The sequence below is a fragment of the Chaetodon auriga genome, chromosome 7 (genome assembly GCF_051107435.1).
Source record: "Chaetodon auriga isolate fChaAug3 chromosome 7, fChaAug3.hap1, whole genome shotgun sequence".
Taxonomy (NCBI): domain Eukaryota; kingdom Metazoa; phylum Chordata; class Actinopteri; order Chaetodontiformes; family Chaetodontidae; genus Chaetodon; species Chaetodon auriga.
The window spans coordinates 14773237-14790276 of NC_135080.1; the positions used below are offsets into that span (position 1 = coordinate 14773237).

General features: G+C 41.2%; 1 protein-coding gene across 1 annotated transcript in view; it reads right to left on the reverse strand.

The window, feature by feature from the left end:
- The window catches only part of dync2h1 (dynein cytoplasmic 2 heavy chain 1), a 98747-nt gene extending 83644 nt beyond the window's left edge, over positions 1-15103 (reverse strand). The window contains exons 1-30 of the mRNA XM_076735074.1: positions 15019-15103; positions 14006-14223; positions 13441-13614; positions 13097-13235; positions 12309-12427; positions 11854-11998; positions 11445-11590; positions 11183-11269; positions 10298-10432; positions 9984-10097; positions 9768-9879; positions 9306-9430; positions 8870-9045; positions 8504-8699; positions 8290-8385; positions 7780-7941; positions 7474-7572; positions 7119-7258; positions 6585-6813; positions 5838-5965; positions 5307-5422; positions 4924-5051; positions 4458-4607; positions 4172-4377; positions 3829-3984; positions 3593-3707; positions 2988-3158; positions 2066-2224; positions 494-567; positions 117-266 (exon numbers count right to left, since the gene is read on the reverse strand). Of these exons, the coding sequence (XP_076591189.1) occupies positions 117-266; positions 494-567; positions 2066-2224; positions 2988-3158; positions 3593-3707; positions 3829-3984; positions 4172-4377; positions 4458-4607; positions 4924-5051; positions 5307-5422; positions 5838-5965; positions 6585-6813; positions 7119-7258; positions 7474-7572; positions 7780-7941; positions 8290-8385; positions 8504-8699; positions 8870-9045; positions 9306-9430; positions 9768-9879; positions 9984-10097; positions 10298-10432; positions 11183-11269; positions 11445-11590; positions 11854-11998; positions 12309-12427; positions 13097-13235; positions 13441-13614; positions 14006-14188 (4130 nt within the window). The 5' untranslated portion in view covers positions 14189-14223; positions 15019-15103. The remainder of the gene's footprint in view (positions 1-116; positions 267-493; positions 568-2065; positions 2225-2987; positions 3159-3592; positions 3708-3828; positions 3985-4171; positions 4378-4457; positions 4608-4923; positions 5052-5306; positions 5423-5837; positions 5966-6584; positions 6814-7118; positions 7259-7473; positions 7573-7779; positions 7942-8289; positions 8386-8503; positions 8700-8869; positions 9046-9305; positions 9431-9767; positions 9880-9983; positions 10098-10297; positions 10433-11182; positions 11270-11444; positions 11591-11853; positions 11999-12308; positions 12428-13096; positions 13236-13440; positions 13615-14005; positions 14224-15018) is intronic.
- Positions 15104-17040: the final 1937 nt, after the last annotated feature.

Consider the following 17040-nt stretch of genomic DNA (forward strand, 5'->3'; position numbering starts at 1 on the left):
CATCAAAACACATGCGCTATGCAAAAAGGAAATGTCAGATTTCACAGATCTATATTGTACCTGCATAACTCTCTCTAGCTCTAGATGTGACACACACAAACACACACACAAAGTACCTGAAGTCTTCATCAACCCGTTTGAAGCGGGCCTCCTCTCGGGGCAGCGCCCCTCGTCCGAAAATAGGTTCCAGATAAACCCAGCGCCTCTGGATGGCATTCAGACTCAGCAGGTACTCGTCTAAGTCTGACAGACGAACCTCCCACAGACTGACCTGGATAAACATTGAAAGTTGGTGCTTCATTCAGGCCTTGTAAACCGTGATATGTGGGTGAACCACGAATAACAAAAAACATGCAAATATACAAGATTACAGCAGTTCATTTGTTGACACACGTTGCATCTTTATTAAACAGGAAGTCTGTGGAAGATTTACTTTTCCCACAGATAAAAATGAAGCATGATAAAAGTGTATTCATAGATTCAAGCCTTTGACCTGACCTTGTCTTGGAAGCTGCGGTAGTAGGGCGAGTCTTTCAGAGACTGCAGCAGACAGCGGTTATCTCCCACCTGGATGGGCACAAAGCTGTGATAAACCAAATGTTTGCTTATCCTTATTCATTTAATGGTGTCTGTAGATATGCCTGCGCTTTCCTGACTGCGTTTCTGTGCCTTCCGAGTCTCTTTACCAAGTGGTCATTAGAAGTGAGCTCCTTTAATTGAGCTGCCCCAATCATGTTTATCAAACTGGAAATTCCAACCATGCACATGACAAGGACAGCTAACTCTTCTTAAAAGCTTTGCTTTGCATGCAGACTTCACTTTTGCATACTATCTAATTATACAGTTTCATGCTCAGTGTTTTGGCTCTCACCTTTCTCAGAGGCAGAACAGACAGAAACAGTTTCAGATAAATTTTGTTTTCTGTCATTCTGTAATCAGCCTGTATCTGTATTGTCTGTGTTTTCTGTATCACTGCCTTCTTTACACTGTACCATATCAGGACACCTGGTTGTCCACAAGATACCAGCACACTTGCACCTGTTTAGCAAGGGGTAGCAAGCTTAAAAATAAATTCAGGAACCAGGCACAGATGTGCTGTAGAAGAGTTCAGTAGCATCTTAAAATCAATTCTAAAACTAAAAGGCAGACAGTGTAAAAATAGAAAAATCAGCATCCAGTGTCAGCTGCCAGCAGTAGATCATTAATAACGCTATGAAAAGTCATCTCTGAACCATAACCTGCTCTGAAACATGACTAAAACTGTTCACAAAGTACATACAGCTTGTGCCAATGCGGTAAACAGAACAGCTAATTCGGGACTTTTGGATCAAGAGAGGGTTTCTTCAAAATGGGTTCAACAACTGTATATTTAAGTTGAGCAAGAACAGAAACTATTTTTGCAAAGACTTCCTCAAGGTATGCAGCTGGGAGAATGTCAAGAGAGCTGACGAAGTGCTTCACTTTGGCAACGGTCTCCAACTAGGACTGGGGTTTTTTTTGTTGTATACGCCTCATCAGTAAAATAATGTAGAAATTCACACTGTGGTGTGACAAGCTGTCATCTCTGTCACAGGAAAATTAAATTAGTCTTTCTCGGCCTGCCTTTATCTTCAGGGAACTCTTTCTTTGGTTGACCAAGGCTGAGAAATCTTCTGCAGTTTCCCCATCCTATGGTGGAGCAACTTGACAAAATAAACTAGAATACATTGAAGCAGTCACATCTGGGTGACACTGTTCTAGGACTTAATGTACATCAATTACGTCTTGGGGCCAGTTTAGATTTAGTAATCAAGAAGTTCAGTTAAACCATAAAGTCCTGAGAAACTACTGTCTGGTGTAAAAAGCTAAAAGATAGTGTTTGGAAGTGACTCAAAACTTGAGTTGCTGGGTTAGGCAGAGAGCGGGTCATGGTCATAGTATGGCTAATCTATAACCAGTTACAATAAACTGTAATTTACTTGAGTGCCTCAGACTAACAATGATTTAGTGTGAGTCTGCACCAAGTGTGTGCTCTGTGGTTATAGACAGTCCATATTTGCTTGTTTCTGTCTGCCTGTAATTCTACCTGGTTGACGATATCCTTCCAGTCCTTGATGAGGGTGATAGTGCGCCTGCTGCTATCTGAATACTCAGTGAGGTTGAAGGTAGCTGCAGCTCCCCACAAATCCAGCTCCCTCAGTGCTTCTCTGATTGTCACTTCTGCTTGAGCACGACTGTTCAGGTCCTAAAGGCAAGCAGACACACATGCAAAATTTAGAAAAAATTTCAATAAATTAACTATGTGGAATATATTGTAAGGCACTGAAATAAGTAATAATGTGATAAGAATCAGAACACTGCAGATCAGTTAAATCATTTCTTAATGGCCTAAGCATTACAGAAAAAAACGTTTTTGTATTGTAAAGTATATTATGAAAAGTAAATTAAAACAACAAGGTTAACTGAGCCCCAAAACTCCAAACACCAGGAGGAAACCTGCAGACCCTCCCAAACTGATGTGTCGTATCTAAGTGTGATGTGGTGAAAGATGTGTTCACGTAATTGATGTCTGGAAGAGGAGCAGTAACAACTGTTTCAACCTTTCATTAGGATCTGTTCAAAACACAAAAATGCTTATATTTCACCAACATGCCAAACCTGCATGCTCCAAAAATTACAGATTGGGTGTGTACAAACATACAAATATGAGTTTTCCTGTGGAAACACAATTTCTTACGTTCTGCTGCCCCCTAGTGTTCTTAGTCATTTATTGTAGTAATGTTGGCAACCATAACAATTCATATTTTTTATCAGTCATTGTCCCACACCTAAAGAGACCAGTGTGTGTATATGTATCTGTACGAGTGTGAGTGTGTAATAATAATAATAGACTTTATTTATAAAGCACAAATCAGGTATAAAATGCAACACAAACTGCTTAACATAAAACAAATAATAATAAAATATGTGGTAAAACAATGAAAACAAGGAAAATAAAATGTGCATACCTTGAGCTCCAAGGCCTTTTCTGTGATGGTATTTGCCACACCGAGGAGGTCATTAAAGACGAGTCTCTCTAAAGTCATCCCTCTTGGAAGGCCAAGCAAACGGAACATGTCCAACCAGTGGTCCTGGGACAAGTGCTCCCCACGCACATACTTCAGCACTGGGACCATGTTCTAGATGTGCGGATGGAAAAGTATGGAAATAAATGTACAAACAAATACTACAAACTATCAAGAGATGTTGTATACTATTCCTGTTTTTCCAAAACTGGTGCTCTCTTTTTGTTTTGCAAATGTATAAAATTGAGATATTCACAACCATGATTGATTTTGGTGACCTTTCCTCTAGTGCCACAGTTAAACATATGTCTTGACATGCTAAAAATATATTCCATAAGGTTGACGGCCATGGCATGCCCTTTTGAATTTGGTGATTTGAGCATTTAACACCCTTACACACTCTGTGAAGCTGAATTGTCCAAAACTTTTGCATTGTAGCCTCCAAGCCCCGCTTGAGAGTCGTGTGTGAGTCTTTTAGCCTTGTTCCTCTATAGCAAACATACTCAATCTGTAAAGCAGATATATCCATCAATAGTACAGCAGTCTACCTTGTATTTGTCCACCTCTCCTTGCAGTTTAACAGACATGGCAGTAGGCTGCTCCAGCTTCCTAAGTCTGTCCTGCCATGTTAACAGAAACTCCTCAAACACGTATATCTTACTCCTGTAATACAACAGAAACACTCATGTTAACACAAAACTGAGTAGTGATGAAAAACATAAGAACAGTTGCAAAATTCAGAAAACTGATATCATCAGCCGCAGGCCTAAACATAAGCCTCTACCTGAATGTGATCCAGTCCTCCTGGGCCTTTTCTGTGAAGCCCTGCTGCCACTCCTCAAACAGACCCCACATCTGGCTGTACTCCTCCATGTCTGTTTTTGTCTCTTCTGCCAGAGAGAAATCTGGAGCCTCCAGGTCAAAATAGGTGCAGTCCTCACTGAGAGAAGAGAAGAGAAGAGAAGAGAAGAGAAGAGAAGAGAAGAGAAGAGAAGATGCGCTAAATTCGTCTAGTTAGTAGAACGTGGGACTTCACAAGTATGCTTTTACAGAGGTTCAGCTCAGCTGTCATGACTCTCTCGGTAAAGAAAAAAAATATAAATTTAGCATAATAAAAAAGAACTTACAGTAATTTACTTCGCACCAGCTCAAGCTCCTGGAACTCTTGCTGCTTGTCCCTGATGGTCTGGAGGCACGCAAGCAGGCCAGCGTGATCACCACTCTCAAGCATATCATCTTTAGGCTTCAGCTGGTCCCAGCGGGCCTTAAACCGCTCCAGATCTGCCCTGTAGGCGTTGATACGGCCAGCGGCATTACTTCGCATCACTTCCACCTGAGGGAGGAACAGGGTGAAGGAAATGAGGTAGCACAGGAACACAACCAGGGACAAAAAGGGAACGGTGACTGGGGTACCTGTTCTTTGATCATGAGCTGGTGACTCTCCATGACAAGCTCCAGTTTGTCCCACTTGGCCCTCAGGGAGGACAGTGAGTCCAGGCCGGCCCCAGCCACTGCTCGCAGCAAGCGGTTCTTCTCCTCAGCACACTGGAACTGAGGTAGGATCTACACACAGACATACAGTATCAAGCATCAACAATGTAACGAGACATAAAGCAAAAGGACCACACATTTATGAATCCATGCATGTAGTCATGGCTAACACAATTTACATACTGATATGAAATCAGTGAAAAGTCAAAAGCAGAAGCAACACAGTTTTATATCTTTGATTCGACTGAATGCAGAAAAATGAAGCTTTATCTCTAAAATTATCATGCCGAATGAGCAGGAAGTAGAAACATATTTGAACAAACCTCGAGCTATTAGGACTACCATTCAGAAAGTTCTTAGGCAGAATTCAGGAGTGTGTTTGTCTTACTTCGGGTTTGCGGGCTAATATCTGGCTGTATTTGCCACTGGCCGCACCGATCTCCTCCATGCTCTCCGGTCGAGTGCACAAGGCCTCCATTGCCTCTGATACAAAACTGTCTATGGCCTGTGTGTGGCCTGCAAGCAGGATGGAAGAAAACAAGCACAAATTAAAAGAGAGAAAAGGAAAGAGAAAGTAAGAGCAAAGGGGATGTCACTGGGCATGACAATGAAAAACAAAAATGAAATGAACAGAAACAGAAAAAGAAAAGGAAATAGGGAAAGATATGGCTTGTGATTGGTGAATATTACACAGTTTCATAGAAAAATGGAACACGCATACAAAATAATGTTAACATTTAATATTACGGCAGTCGAGTTGTCTGTCTTTACCTTGTATGGACTTCCTGAGTGACAAGAGTAGCATGTCAAACAGCCTCTGGATGAGGTCATCGATGGCAGCTTTCACGGGCTCACAGTTGACTGTAATACAGTCCACCTTCTCCTGACTGACAGAGAAGGAAGGAGCGGATCAGTGCCCATCAACTGTTAGGGTGTAAATTCCCAGTATTTATGGTGTCAATGAACATGTGACCTTTCACCAGAACTCTGAACTGAATCACAGAAGTACATGAAATCCTTCTTGGGGAAATCAGCCACAAATGGCTGAAGAAGAACTCTGAGATTCAAGACTAAGAACCTGGGTCTTGTTAGTGGACGATGGTGTGATGATAGATTAAATCTTAGACTTCCTGATAAGTTGGTTGTTCTCTGCTGTTTTGCAATTAATATGTATTTTTAAAAAGTACTATACATTTAACACATTTTTAACGTTGTTTTTGTATTACCTTCAGGCTGTGTTTGGCTCTCTATTAAACAGAATAACTTTGTTCCATCTACTTGTTTATTATGTGTGATGCGTACCCAGGTAGACGTTCTGACTCCTTCCCTCTGGCTTTCAGGGCCTTGAAGTTTCTCTCCCAGTCCTGCACCGAGTTCAGATGCTTCTCCACAAACTTCTCTAAATCAACCTGGCCCAGCACCACCCACTCCTACAACACACATGCACACACACATGCGTGCAAGCACACAGAGAAGTTGGGAACAGTACACATTTCCTAATTTTAAACGGGCCTTTGACAGAAGCTACACGTAACAACAACACATAGATGACTAGATAAAAACAGAAGTAAAGTGGGGGGGGGTAAAAGAGAAGTCTGCTGTTTAGGGACTCCCCCTACGATTTAGATATGCATGGCTGCAAACAGAGGGGAAAAGACAATAGACTGTGCTTGCTGTTCTATCAGGGTAGTAGAGAGGGGGAAAATGCTGACAATGAAAACAAACAGAGCTTCAGTGCATAAATAGAGAAGCATGACTAATCCAAGTTGCACTCTTTCAAAGAAACAGCACAGTAATGGCTCACTGTAGTGCTTCAGTGAGCAAACGAATCAGCTAACATTTGAATGTATGGATCAATGCTGGGAACAGCATCACAGTGAAGCCAAAAAAAGATGTGTCGTAAACAAAGAAAAAAACCCTAAACTACAACTAAAACGCCTTTTCATACTTCTCTTTACATTATATAGGTGCTTTTGTTTTTACAGGACAGTTGACTAATAGTCTAGTCGTAACCACTGCTAATGTCAAAATCCTGTGTTGTTCACGCACCTTGAACTTGTGCTGTATAGCCTGCAGGCGGCTGAAGAGGTCTTCGGCCTTGCTAAAGATGGTGAGGAATCCAGATGCGTTTCTATCAATCATGACACTGAAGATGAGCTCCTCCCCCTGGGCACTGACCCCTTTGAATTGGTTTGGGATGGAGATGAACCGCTTCATCTCCCTGAAATAGCGTGCTCGCACCTCCTCAAATGGTGGACGGAACTGCAAACGGCCCTGCCTATTTACAGGAAGCGGAGGAAAAAAGGCAAAAAAGGTGAATTTTTTTCTTTAATCAAGGAGCGGGAAAGAAAGAAAGATAGACAAAGAGAGAAGTAGTGAAATGATCAAGAGTAAGAATTTGGGGTTGGGAAAGTCAGAAGCACCAGTGGTTCAAGATGACTGGAAAATACTTTCTATGTGAGAGGAAGAGAAAAAGATGACCACCCACACAAGGAGAGTTACAAGGCAGATAGAGAAATGGAATAAGAGAAGAGACACAAATCAGTGACAAAAAGTTGGACAACTGAAAGTGTGTCTACTGACTTGAAAGTGAGGTCAATGTGTATTTCAGGCAGGTTCTTATTCAGAGCCTCCAGTCCCGTCTGGTATTGGTGTTCAAGAGCCTTGTACAGTTGATGGTTCCAGTGCTGACGCCATGCCCTCATGTCATCAGACCGAAAACTCTGCACACACGGAAGAGAATTATGATTCGTCACACAGGTTGTCTAATGTCCAATGAAAAGCTTGGTATTGAGCACTAAAACTATTTTGAATCGTACTCATTTACAATGATAATCACACTAACCACAGAGCTCCCTTGTTTTCTTTAAATCTTTATAGTCATGAATATAGAAATCCTTCATTCAGACTTATTCATACTTTTGACTATAAACAATACCTGAGCCTCCAGAGTGGCAAAGCCAGTTCTGAGGTCCTGAAGGCCATCCTTCCACCGCTGCTGATGTCTCAGCAGGTCCACATTCATTAGTGTCACCACCTGAGAAATGTACCCAGTGGTATGCAAACAAATACACAGAAGAGCAAGACTTTAGACACTAATCTCTGTCCAAGACATTATTATTATAGACTTTATTAATTTCAGATTATGGTTCCAGAGAAATGTGCTTGCAACAACTAACGCAAATTAGTGTATTCCAGCATTTAGTAAAATAACTGAGGTCAAAATATAACGGCGTGCTACAACCTTGTCAATGAAGTCAGTGTGCCATTTGCGTAGCTTCCTGTTCTCGGTGGAGAGTTTCTCAGCAGCAGACTGCAGTTTGGTAATGTAAAGTTCCAGCTCTTTGGGGTTGTCCCAAGTGATCTGCAGTTTACCGCCTGAATCCTTCGACTGAGAACGAGGATTCTGACAAAGAAAAGTAGAAAGATTATCGCCAGTACAAGATACAAAATCAACCCCAGGCACAATTAAAGTAAGTTTCTTGTTTAAAATATGATGTGTTAAAGAAATTTCTAAAAATATAGTTCCTATACTTTTTCACAAAAAAACCTTAAAGTATAGAAAAGGAGCATACTTCGTTTTTTTATACCATGATTCATGCTCAAAATAATAATTAGGCACTGGTGAGTCATCACCTGCTGATTCCCTTTTAGTAACATTTATTAAAAAAAAACAATAATTAGCATAACAACATTTTTTAATATTTAACAAGGTAAGGAAAGTAGAAATCTAATTTCCAGCTGTGCACAGTACCTTGATGACCTGTTCAAAGGCCAGGGCAAGACCAAGCATCATAGGTCTCTGAGAGGGAATCATCTGCTGGTCAATGGTGTTGTAGAAATGGGCCACCTACAACGCCAAAACACTTTGTTACAATATGAGCTTGAGACAAAGTAAAACAGAAATAACAAGACAGAAATAAATGAACACGCGAGGAAGGAAATATTTGTGTGTCTTGACCTCTCACCTGCTTCAGGACAATGGCTTGTCTGTAGAATTTGTCTGCAGTATTAGCAGCCTGTTGTATCTTGGCTGGAATAGCAAAGCCCAAGGCAGAGAGCTGCCTGACCTCCCTGTGCAGGCTGACCAGTCTGTCTGAATACTGGATCTTCAGCCTGCCGTCCACGTGGTCCAGGTCCATCACACGGTTGCTGGCCTGGAGACTATACAGAGGAACAGAGTTAGATTGGAGGAATACAGAACGCAAGATCCACTCAAACCAGCACCTACTGCAACTGAAGTGCCCTTGATCAGTGTGCTGAAAGAGACAATGATGAACATTTAAGATGTTGCTCTGAGCTTCTTGTGTATGTCTGTGTTCAGTTTTTCCGACCTGATCCCTGACTTTGGATCACCCAGTCCGGTCAGAATATCTCTTGACCAGTCCTCGAACTGCTCCTGTTCATATGCCCTCAGAACTTCCAGCAGGTCATCACAGAAGTGCAGTAACCCTTTGAACCCAGACAGGTCTGACAGTAGTGCCTCAGCTATGCGGACAGAGTCCTCAACCTAATGCAAGGATGCAAGCAGAGGAATATAAAAGAAAAAAGGTCCAGAAACAGTACGATGAAGTCTTCCAGGACACAACCGACCAGGACATGCAGTCCAGTCATTCTCCTGTCATCACCATCTTTTTAAATATGTGATGAAAGTTCATTCTCTTAAACGTGATAATGAACGAGAAACCAGAAAGTCCAAACTACTGGGTGGCCAGTCACATACAGTATACATGCACATGTGAACATACACGGACACGGACACACAGCTACCTTGTGTATGAGCTGTCGGACCCAGACAATTTTGTTGACCACCTCAGGAAGGTTCCTGCCAATGAGTGGCCCAGACTTGTCTCCGGGGCCTCCATGGCAACGACTCTCAAAATCAGTCTTCAGGCCTAAGAAAATCAATGAAGTAGAGAGAAGTGACAGATGAGGAACATCAATGTGTCACCACTGACCATCATATACATCATTTTTAAATGAAGCATTCAGCTAACACTTGTATTCAAAGGCACTTACTGTGAGTGAGCAGCTAGTGCTTCGACTAAAGTTTTAGGGACAGGGAATTCTTTAACAGTGATTCTATTCAGCATTAAAGTATAGGAACACCCGAGCATGAACTGGGTTTGTTCAGACCTTACTGTATGTAATTTGCTCCCTGTGTAGATACAATAACTCACTGCTACACTTTTTCTGAGAGAGAACAAAGTGCTTTGAGGCAGAACTGCATACCTTTGTTGTAGTGCAGCAGTCTGGCCAACAGGATCTCTCTCTCCGACTGAAGCTCTTTGCTGATGGTGGGACGTCTGATTAACTCCTTGTGCTTTTGAAACACCTGCAACAGCTAGACAACAAACACCCGCGCACACACATACAGTAAGTTCCTATATCAGCACAAACCCACCCACATTATTTCACAAGCTGAGCTGAAGTTCTGTGTTTCACTACCTGTTGTGGATTGTCCTGCACGTCACCAATGTAGCTCTTCAGCCTGCCAGCGACCTCCTGCTCTGACGGAGCCATGAGGCGCTCAAACTGAGCCACTGCTGCTCTCCAAAGTGGCTACAAAAAACATTGCACTCTAAATTAAAGAGGCACGTCCAAATTGATTACGTAGGAGATGCAAGTTAAAACGACCAGATAACCATTGTTACATATATGATGCTTATACACAGGATCAAAGCCGATTCAGGACGAGGATGAGCAAAGATGAACCCGCACCCCGCAAACTACACATACACACTCAGTTTCCCACAACGAACCTCAGTGTAGGGGTTGTAATGCAGAGGGTTGAGTCCAGAGAAGGGTTCAAAAACACGATCTGAAGTCAGAGCCTGCTGTTTCCCTCCTGGTAGCAGACGCAGCAGTTTCTCATGAACCATGCGCAGAGTCACAACCTGGTAGACGTAAACAGAGAGAGAGTGTATTTACATGTTATCTGTGTCCACTGTTTTATTTATCTATTTGGTTATCAGGCTCACAGGAGTCAATATTTTGTGACTTACTGGACTGCAGGACTAATTCTAAGATGCTGAGTAAATGGGTATGGGAGACACATTGCAAATGTTGATATCAAACCCTCAATGGAAAATGCTAACAGGGCAACTATTAGATAGTTCCCATATTTAGTATATGTCCACAAGGGAAATTATACAATTTATTGGAAAGAGGAAAGAGTCATTTGTATGTATGTGACAGTGGTTATCAACATTGTTTGCATTTTAAGACAAATCATGTCATAATGGTTTGATGAAGCTGTCCCAGTCCAAAGGCTCCTTTGAGCCCACAGAAGTTCACAATTTGTGCACTGGGCTATGTTGTGGGCCAATAAGGTGTTTAACAAAGACTACTACATATTTAACATTGTTGTAAAGTAAAAAGGTCAGTCTGTTTATCAGTCTATCTATGACTCACTTTCCCTTCCTTGTTCTGGAGTATCAAACATCAAATGGAAATTACACGTGACATTTACAAAGAAGCAGAAAGAAGGAAAAGGACAACGAAAAGTATTCTTGGAAGTATATTTAAACACTGAATGCGATGCAACCACTGGACCACAGTGTAACATGGAAAAGGAGAAATACACACTGTTACATAATGTCTATTCCCCAGTGTTTCTTTGACCCTGGATCAGAACCATATCCTACCTCATCTAACCTTTTTGCAAGGCAATGAAGAGTTTGCGGGCAGTGCTTGTTTCCTTTCCAGGGGTGGGGGGCATGTCTCTTCCACACCTGAGAAAAAAAAGGAAACTGAAACCTGTTTTCAGTGTTTACGAAACTCAAACTGATGATCTCCTTCTCGCTTTTATTTCACAAGATGCAGATTGTTAAAAAACTTTTTTCCACTTGAATTGAAGTGAGGTGTTGTTTTGTGCATGCTTTTTCCCTCTGTCGCACTCTTCCATACCTGTCCAGTCAGATGCTCACAGGCAAGCACCCACTGTTCACAGATGGCGACGCCTGTTCTCAAGTTCTCTCTCACCGATACAAATTGCTCCTCAAAAATTTTAAGACCGCTGAGCTTCCTCTGCACATATCTTCCCAGGGCTCCACCTTGTACATGCACGCACAAACAAGCACAACAAGGAAAGTCGATGAACATTTGGTTACTGACAAGCCATGTTCTGTATGTACAGTCGGTAGTGTAAACTGAGGAGTTCCTTGGAAAACAAAGTCAGTTTCATTTCTCAAAGATGTGCTTTTCTCTCATCTTTGTGACGTAGACAGGGTGACCCACGCCGTATCTTAAAAAACAACATCAGCATATATTTGTTTTCATTTCCTGGTTTTGGTTTGTGTATGTGTGAGACTCCCACCAATAACATCCATGAGTCGGACCATGCGTGTTTCCAGATAAGGCTCAAAATCAGTCTGCCTCCAAACATCATCCAGAGTGTCTCTGCTCTGTTCTACCAGATCGACAACATCAGACATGGACAAGCCATCGAGACCACCATACTCCTGGTGGAAACACAAAGAGATATATACATTGGTGTATCACTTTAGTTTTTTTGTTTTCTCCCAGTTAGTTCACCGCAAATTGAAATATCAGCTTCTAGAACAATTATTAAATACTAAGATGTAATGCTTTACTATGCATTTACCAACTTATCTGTGGAATAACTGCTTAGTGCAGGTACAGTTCACATGCCACTACTTGTAATTCAGGTAGCAACCACCCTGTATATATATAAAAATAATAAGTAGCCACTGTAATAACTTTTTTTTCATGTAGGCAGTCCTGAAACACAACAAGGTAAAGCACGCATACCATTTGTATGGGTTTAAAGTGCTCAGTGAAATGTGCAGCTCTTTCCCGCACACTGTTCTTCTCTGCAGACTCAGAGAGATCAATCCAGTACTGGAACTCATCAGTAGGACTCAGGATGCCTGCATTGAGGGGAAAAATATGAGTATTTGTTTGTGAAAATGAGAATGTATCCTGGTTCTTATCAGGTTCAGCTGAGAGGTTTTTTGTTGTTGTTTTACTCGGCAACTTCCTTTATGAAGTCAACACTGTCTGGCCATACACGTATGAACTTTTCCTGGCCACATTGAGAAATGCATACAAATCATGTTTGTTTGCATATATTAGTCTAATACAGTACGGTAGACAGTCTTAAGCCAAAAGGTAAGAAGTCAATAATCAAGCGTAGTTGCCTGTTAAACTTTAGCAGCAACATTTACATGTAACACTTATATCAAAACAATATGTAAGTATGCCAAACACTTTCCTTTAATATGAACTAGCAAGGTGTATTGTCAAATGGCATGCATAATGAAACATCCATAAAATAATATTGCTAATAATTTGCTAATCCATTCTGACATACACGCAATTGAAAAGAGTACAAAGACAATACATTTAATGTTTTACCTCATCAACTTCATTGATTTTTGTAAATATATGCTTTCAGGTTCAGTGGTAAAAGGTGATAGTATCATGATTGGGTTTGATGGTATATATGATATAGACTGATATACATGACTGTATAAAGGATATGACTACATGGGCTTGGGAACACTTCTTCATATGATTGTAAATACATTCATGTATACCAATGACATCTTCCTCCGTGCGACCCTTCTTGGCAGAGGGTTGTGCTCCAGACTGGCGGACCACTGAGCCCAGGCCAAGCTCCAGCTCACTCAGCAAGCCTGCGAGCTTAGGATCAAATGCTGATCGCCACCGCTCGTCCTTGAGAGAAGTGAAAGAGAGGCAGGCACAACTTTATACTGAACAGTCTTGTTTTCACAAAACACTCATTAGTGTTTTTGTATACATCAGAATGTTGTTGTAATTAATTGACAGTAATTTGTTATCAATTATCTCATTATCTCTGCTTTGGTTAATCCGATGGAATGCGTGTATGGGGTTCTTCAATACACGAGGACAGGCTCACCTTCAGCAATACAGGTGCAAAGACTTGTCTTACAGCCTGGTAGAGTGTGTTGATGGGAGACTCCAGCATGGACGAGACAAGGAGGCTCTGGTGAAGGTTGTCCTCTGTGATCACGGTGGGATGCAGCTTGAAGAACACCAACACCTTCTCTCTGCTGTCCCCCGATGCTTCAACCTGACAAAGAAAAATAAAATACAATCATAAAATATGATGGTGAATTCTTGTTTAAGGTGTGATGCATCAATAACGTTACACATACACATTCTACCAGGCTAATCATTTGACAAATATAGTGAAAAACTGTCAAAGACCAGGGTCAAAGTTCATAACTTCACTTGTTATCTTTCAGAGAATTTCTGGGAGTAATGTCTCTAGTCTCTGGTGTTTGATAAAATGGCTTATATATTGTCAATTCTGGTTAATTTAGTCTATTTAGCCAATTAATAAACATAAGTTTAAGGTTCAGATTTTTGCTATATGAGCAAGCCAAATCCTTTCAATCGGATATGTTGCTCCTCACTAGGACACCTGAACATGGTTCTAAAACTTTAAACATTTGTATTACCTTATTTGTCAGGTGAAGGTCACTGTCATGTCGGCTGATGGACAAGACAAATTCATTTCCATCGTCCAAGAAGTTATTGAGCTCTGGGCTGTCAGCCAGGGATGACGAAGGCCTTATTCCATAGAAGTTTCCTGTTGTGGTCAGGATGAACTTTTTGCGAGCATCATCTGAACCGTGGGGCATCTTTTAGCTGCAATAATGTACTGATGCTGAGAAAGCTGTAGTCGACAAAAAACAATAACATTGTAAGGAACCACACTATGGGAGGAATATGGCTTAATGGTGGCTATTGTGTAAAACACACACTGCTACACACTGCTAGTCTCAATGTTATTTCAGCAATTTCTTTACACTTAACAACTACCTATTTGTTTGTTTTTTAATGTGTGTTAGCATCTAGGAATCAGGCTACAACTTGCTGTTTCATCAGGACGGACAACCAACGAGAGACACAAACTGGGACCATATCCCAAAGTTAAGCGTTGGTTACGCTTTAATGCATAATGTAACTTCGTATTCTGCCAACTTAGAAACAAGGAAACAGACCAGCCTTCAAACCAGACATCAAAACTCTTGACGGCTCAAGTTTCTCTGATTTATCCCACTATAACTAACTTAGTTACCTTGCCCTAAAGATTGTTATGTGATATTTAGCGTCCTGTGAAGTGGTGCGTTTCAGCAGTGCTATCAGTGCTCATATCGTAGCCAAACTGTTAGGTTAGCTAACTACCTTAAATGTGTTCGTGCTGAAACGTTAGCTTAGGAAAAACAAGCGTTCAGCCAGTCCCCTTTGTTTAAGACGCTTCTTCTGTTTGCATGGGTAGGACTCGCATAATGTTGCACATTTGTGCTGCAGCAGTCGAGCTAGGCAATGGCTATGACTACAGAGGGCTAATAACATCAGCTAGCTAGCTAACGTTAGCTCACCGTCTCTGTGAATTAAAGTTACGCATTTTAGCTAGCGGGCGAGACTTCAGCACACTAGCAGGCTATTAGAGATATTGGCTTCATACCGTTCTGCCACCAAATGTTCTGGTTTCGGAGCTTTTGGTAACTTCAATCATATGGCAATCTGTTGCTCCTGTCTGGGTGTTCTCCAGGATTATGCTTGCGTGGTTACCATGTAGCAACTACGATCGCCCGTACCAAGACACCATAAGACACAGCGAACGCTACGTAATTTACTTACGCCATTTACTTAGATTAGGACCACGCAGCACGTCTTTTGGGCGGTATCTTTAAACTTATTGGCTTGTGTTTGTTTAACGTGGGGTTTTCAGGTGTTCAAGAAAACAAAACAATTACTTGGTCAGCATTCAGCAACCACACCCGCCATTAGGATTTTGGATTTGGATTTTTGCTCATGATATGTGTTACAAATGTATGACACAAATCATGCAGCTCACATGCGGCCAGCATTACCAAACAAAGCCACTGATAGATCTCCTCTGAGACAGAGCAAGACACCTGTTTCCTTTTCTGTAGTCTGGTGCCTTCTAAAGAGAGATAACAGGGATTTTTAATTAAAAATTGATATTATTATTATATTGATATTTGCCAGTATCAATCAAAGCCTGTGTAAACATAGATATTTATGATGCTTAAGTATGCACAGCCTTCATTCAGTATTAAAATTCAGTCTCATTCACACGCACATACACACGCAGAGTGAGAGAGATATATTTACACACAGGGATTCCCTTGATATCTAACTGGAGTTTCATTTCTGTCACTGACCTCATTAGCGTCCTCACACCCAACTGCACATTTACAGAACAAGTGAAGCTCTTTACCTTTACCGCTGTAGGATTGACAATTAAACGGACAACTTCCTCTCAAAAACTACTCCTTGCTAGTGCTGCTTGACCTATCAGTTGGTTAAAGTCCAATTGTGTGTGTAGTTCTCACTGCCCCAATTTCCTAAAGCACCAATACGCTGTGCTAAGGCCTTGAGTGTAAATGACTTTACTCGACGCACAAGCAGTCTGCTTGATGAAAAGATGCAAATCATTCTAATACATACTATTTCTGCTGCACAAACACATTTAGAGTACTTGCAAATGTTGCAGCACCACGCAGTGCTTCATATCTTCTTGTACAACTATTTTTAACAGAGACATTGCACGCTCCTTCAGTTTAAGGAAGCTGGTAGCACTTAGATTGTTCATGGGTTTCAAAACTCCCCTCATTGATGGGAACTAATTTGTTTATAAACTCTTTTAGGAATGTGGTTGTGATCGCAGAGCCTTTCCACCCACATGCTGCCCGCTGGCCAATATATTCTTGTTCACCACCCAAGAAAGGATTTAACAGAGCCCGTGGGTGTTAAAGAGTCTAGATTATACAGAAGATCTTTTAATGCCTTGTCTCCTCTTTGTAATGAATATGCATGCTGTTGATTAGATTTTATTGTTGTGTAGTTTTCCAGGATGTCAAAATTTTAAAACTCACTTATCAATACAAAAACTAACAACAGTCAGTAGTGTATCCCCCCATCAGTAAACCTAATTGACCTCATTTTAACTCCCTTATATTATAAGGGAGTTAAAAAGAGCACAGTTAGGTTTTAATTGCAGGACTTTCACTTGTGGTGGAGTATTTTCATAGTGTGGTATTGGTACTTCTACTTAAAACGATCTGAATACTTCATCCTCCACTGACAGCTGGTTACCACATATTACCAGAAACAGCCACCACCTCCCACAAACATTCATGTCACCTCGATTCTATATATAGTTTCATGCCATTATCTTTTTTGTTGAGGTGCACAGCCCCTAATGGGACTGAATTATGACTTCCCCTCTGAAAAAAAAACATCTTGTCTCGTAGTCATTCTGTTCAGGGGATATTTAACTTTAATTGTACATATCATTACAAATAACCTAAAAATTCAAAAGGGAACTATGGTAGTATACTAAGTGTTGGAACAGGCTGAATGGAGAAAGGGGTGAATCAGCCATCGGGGCAAGTGAACAGGAGACCCAAATTTCTGGGCAGTTTTCTCAAATTTATCAGGGATAGACCTGGAAAACCCC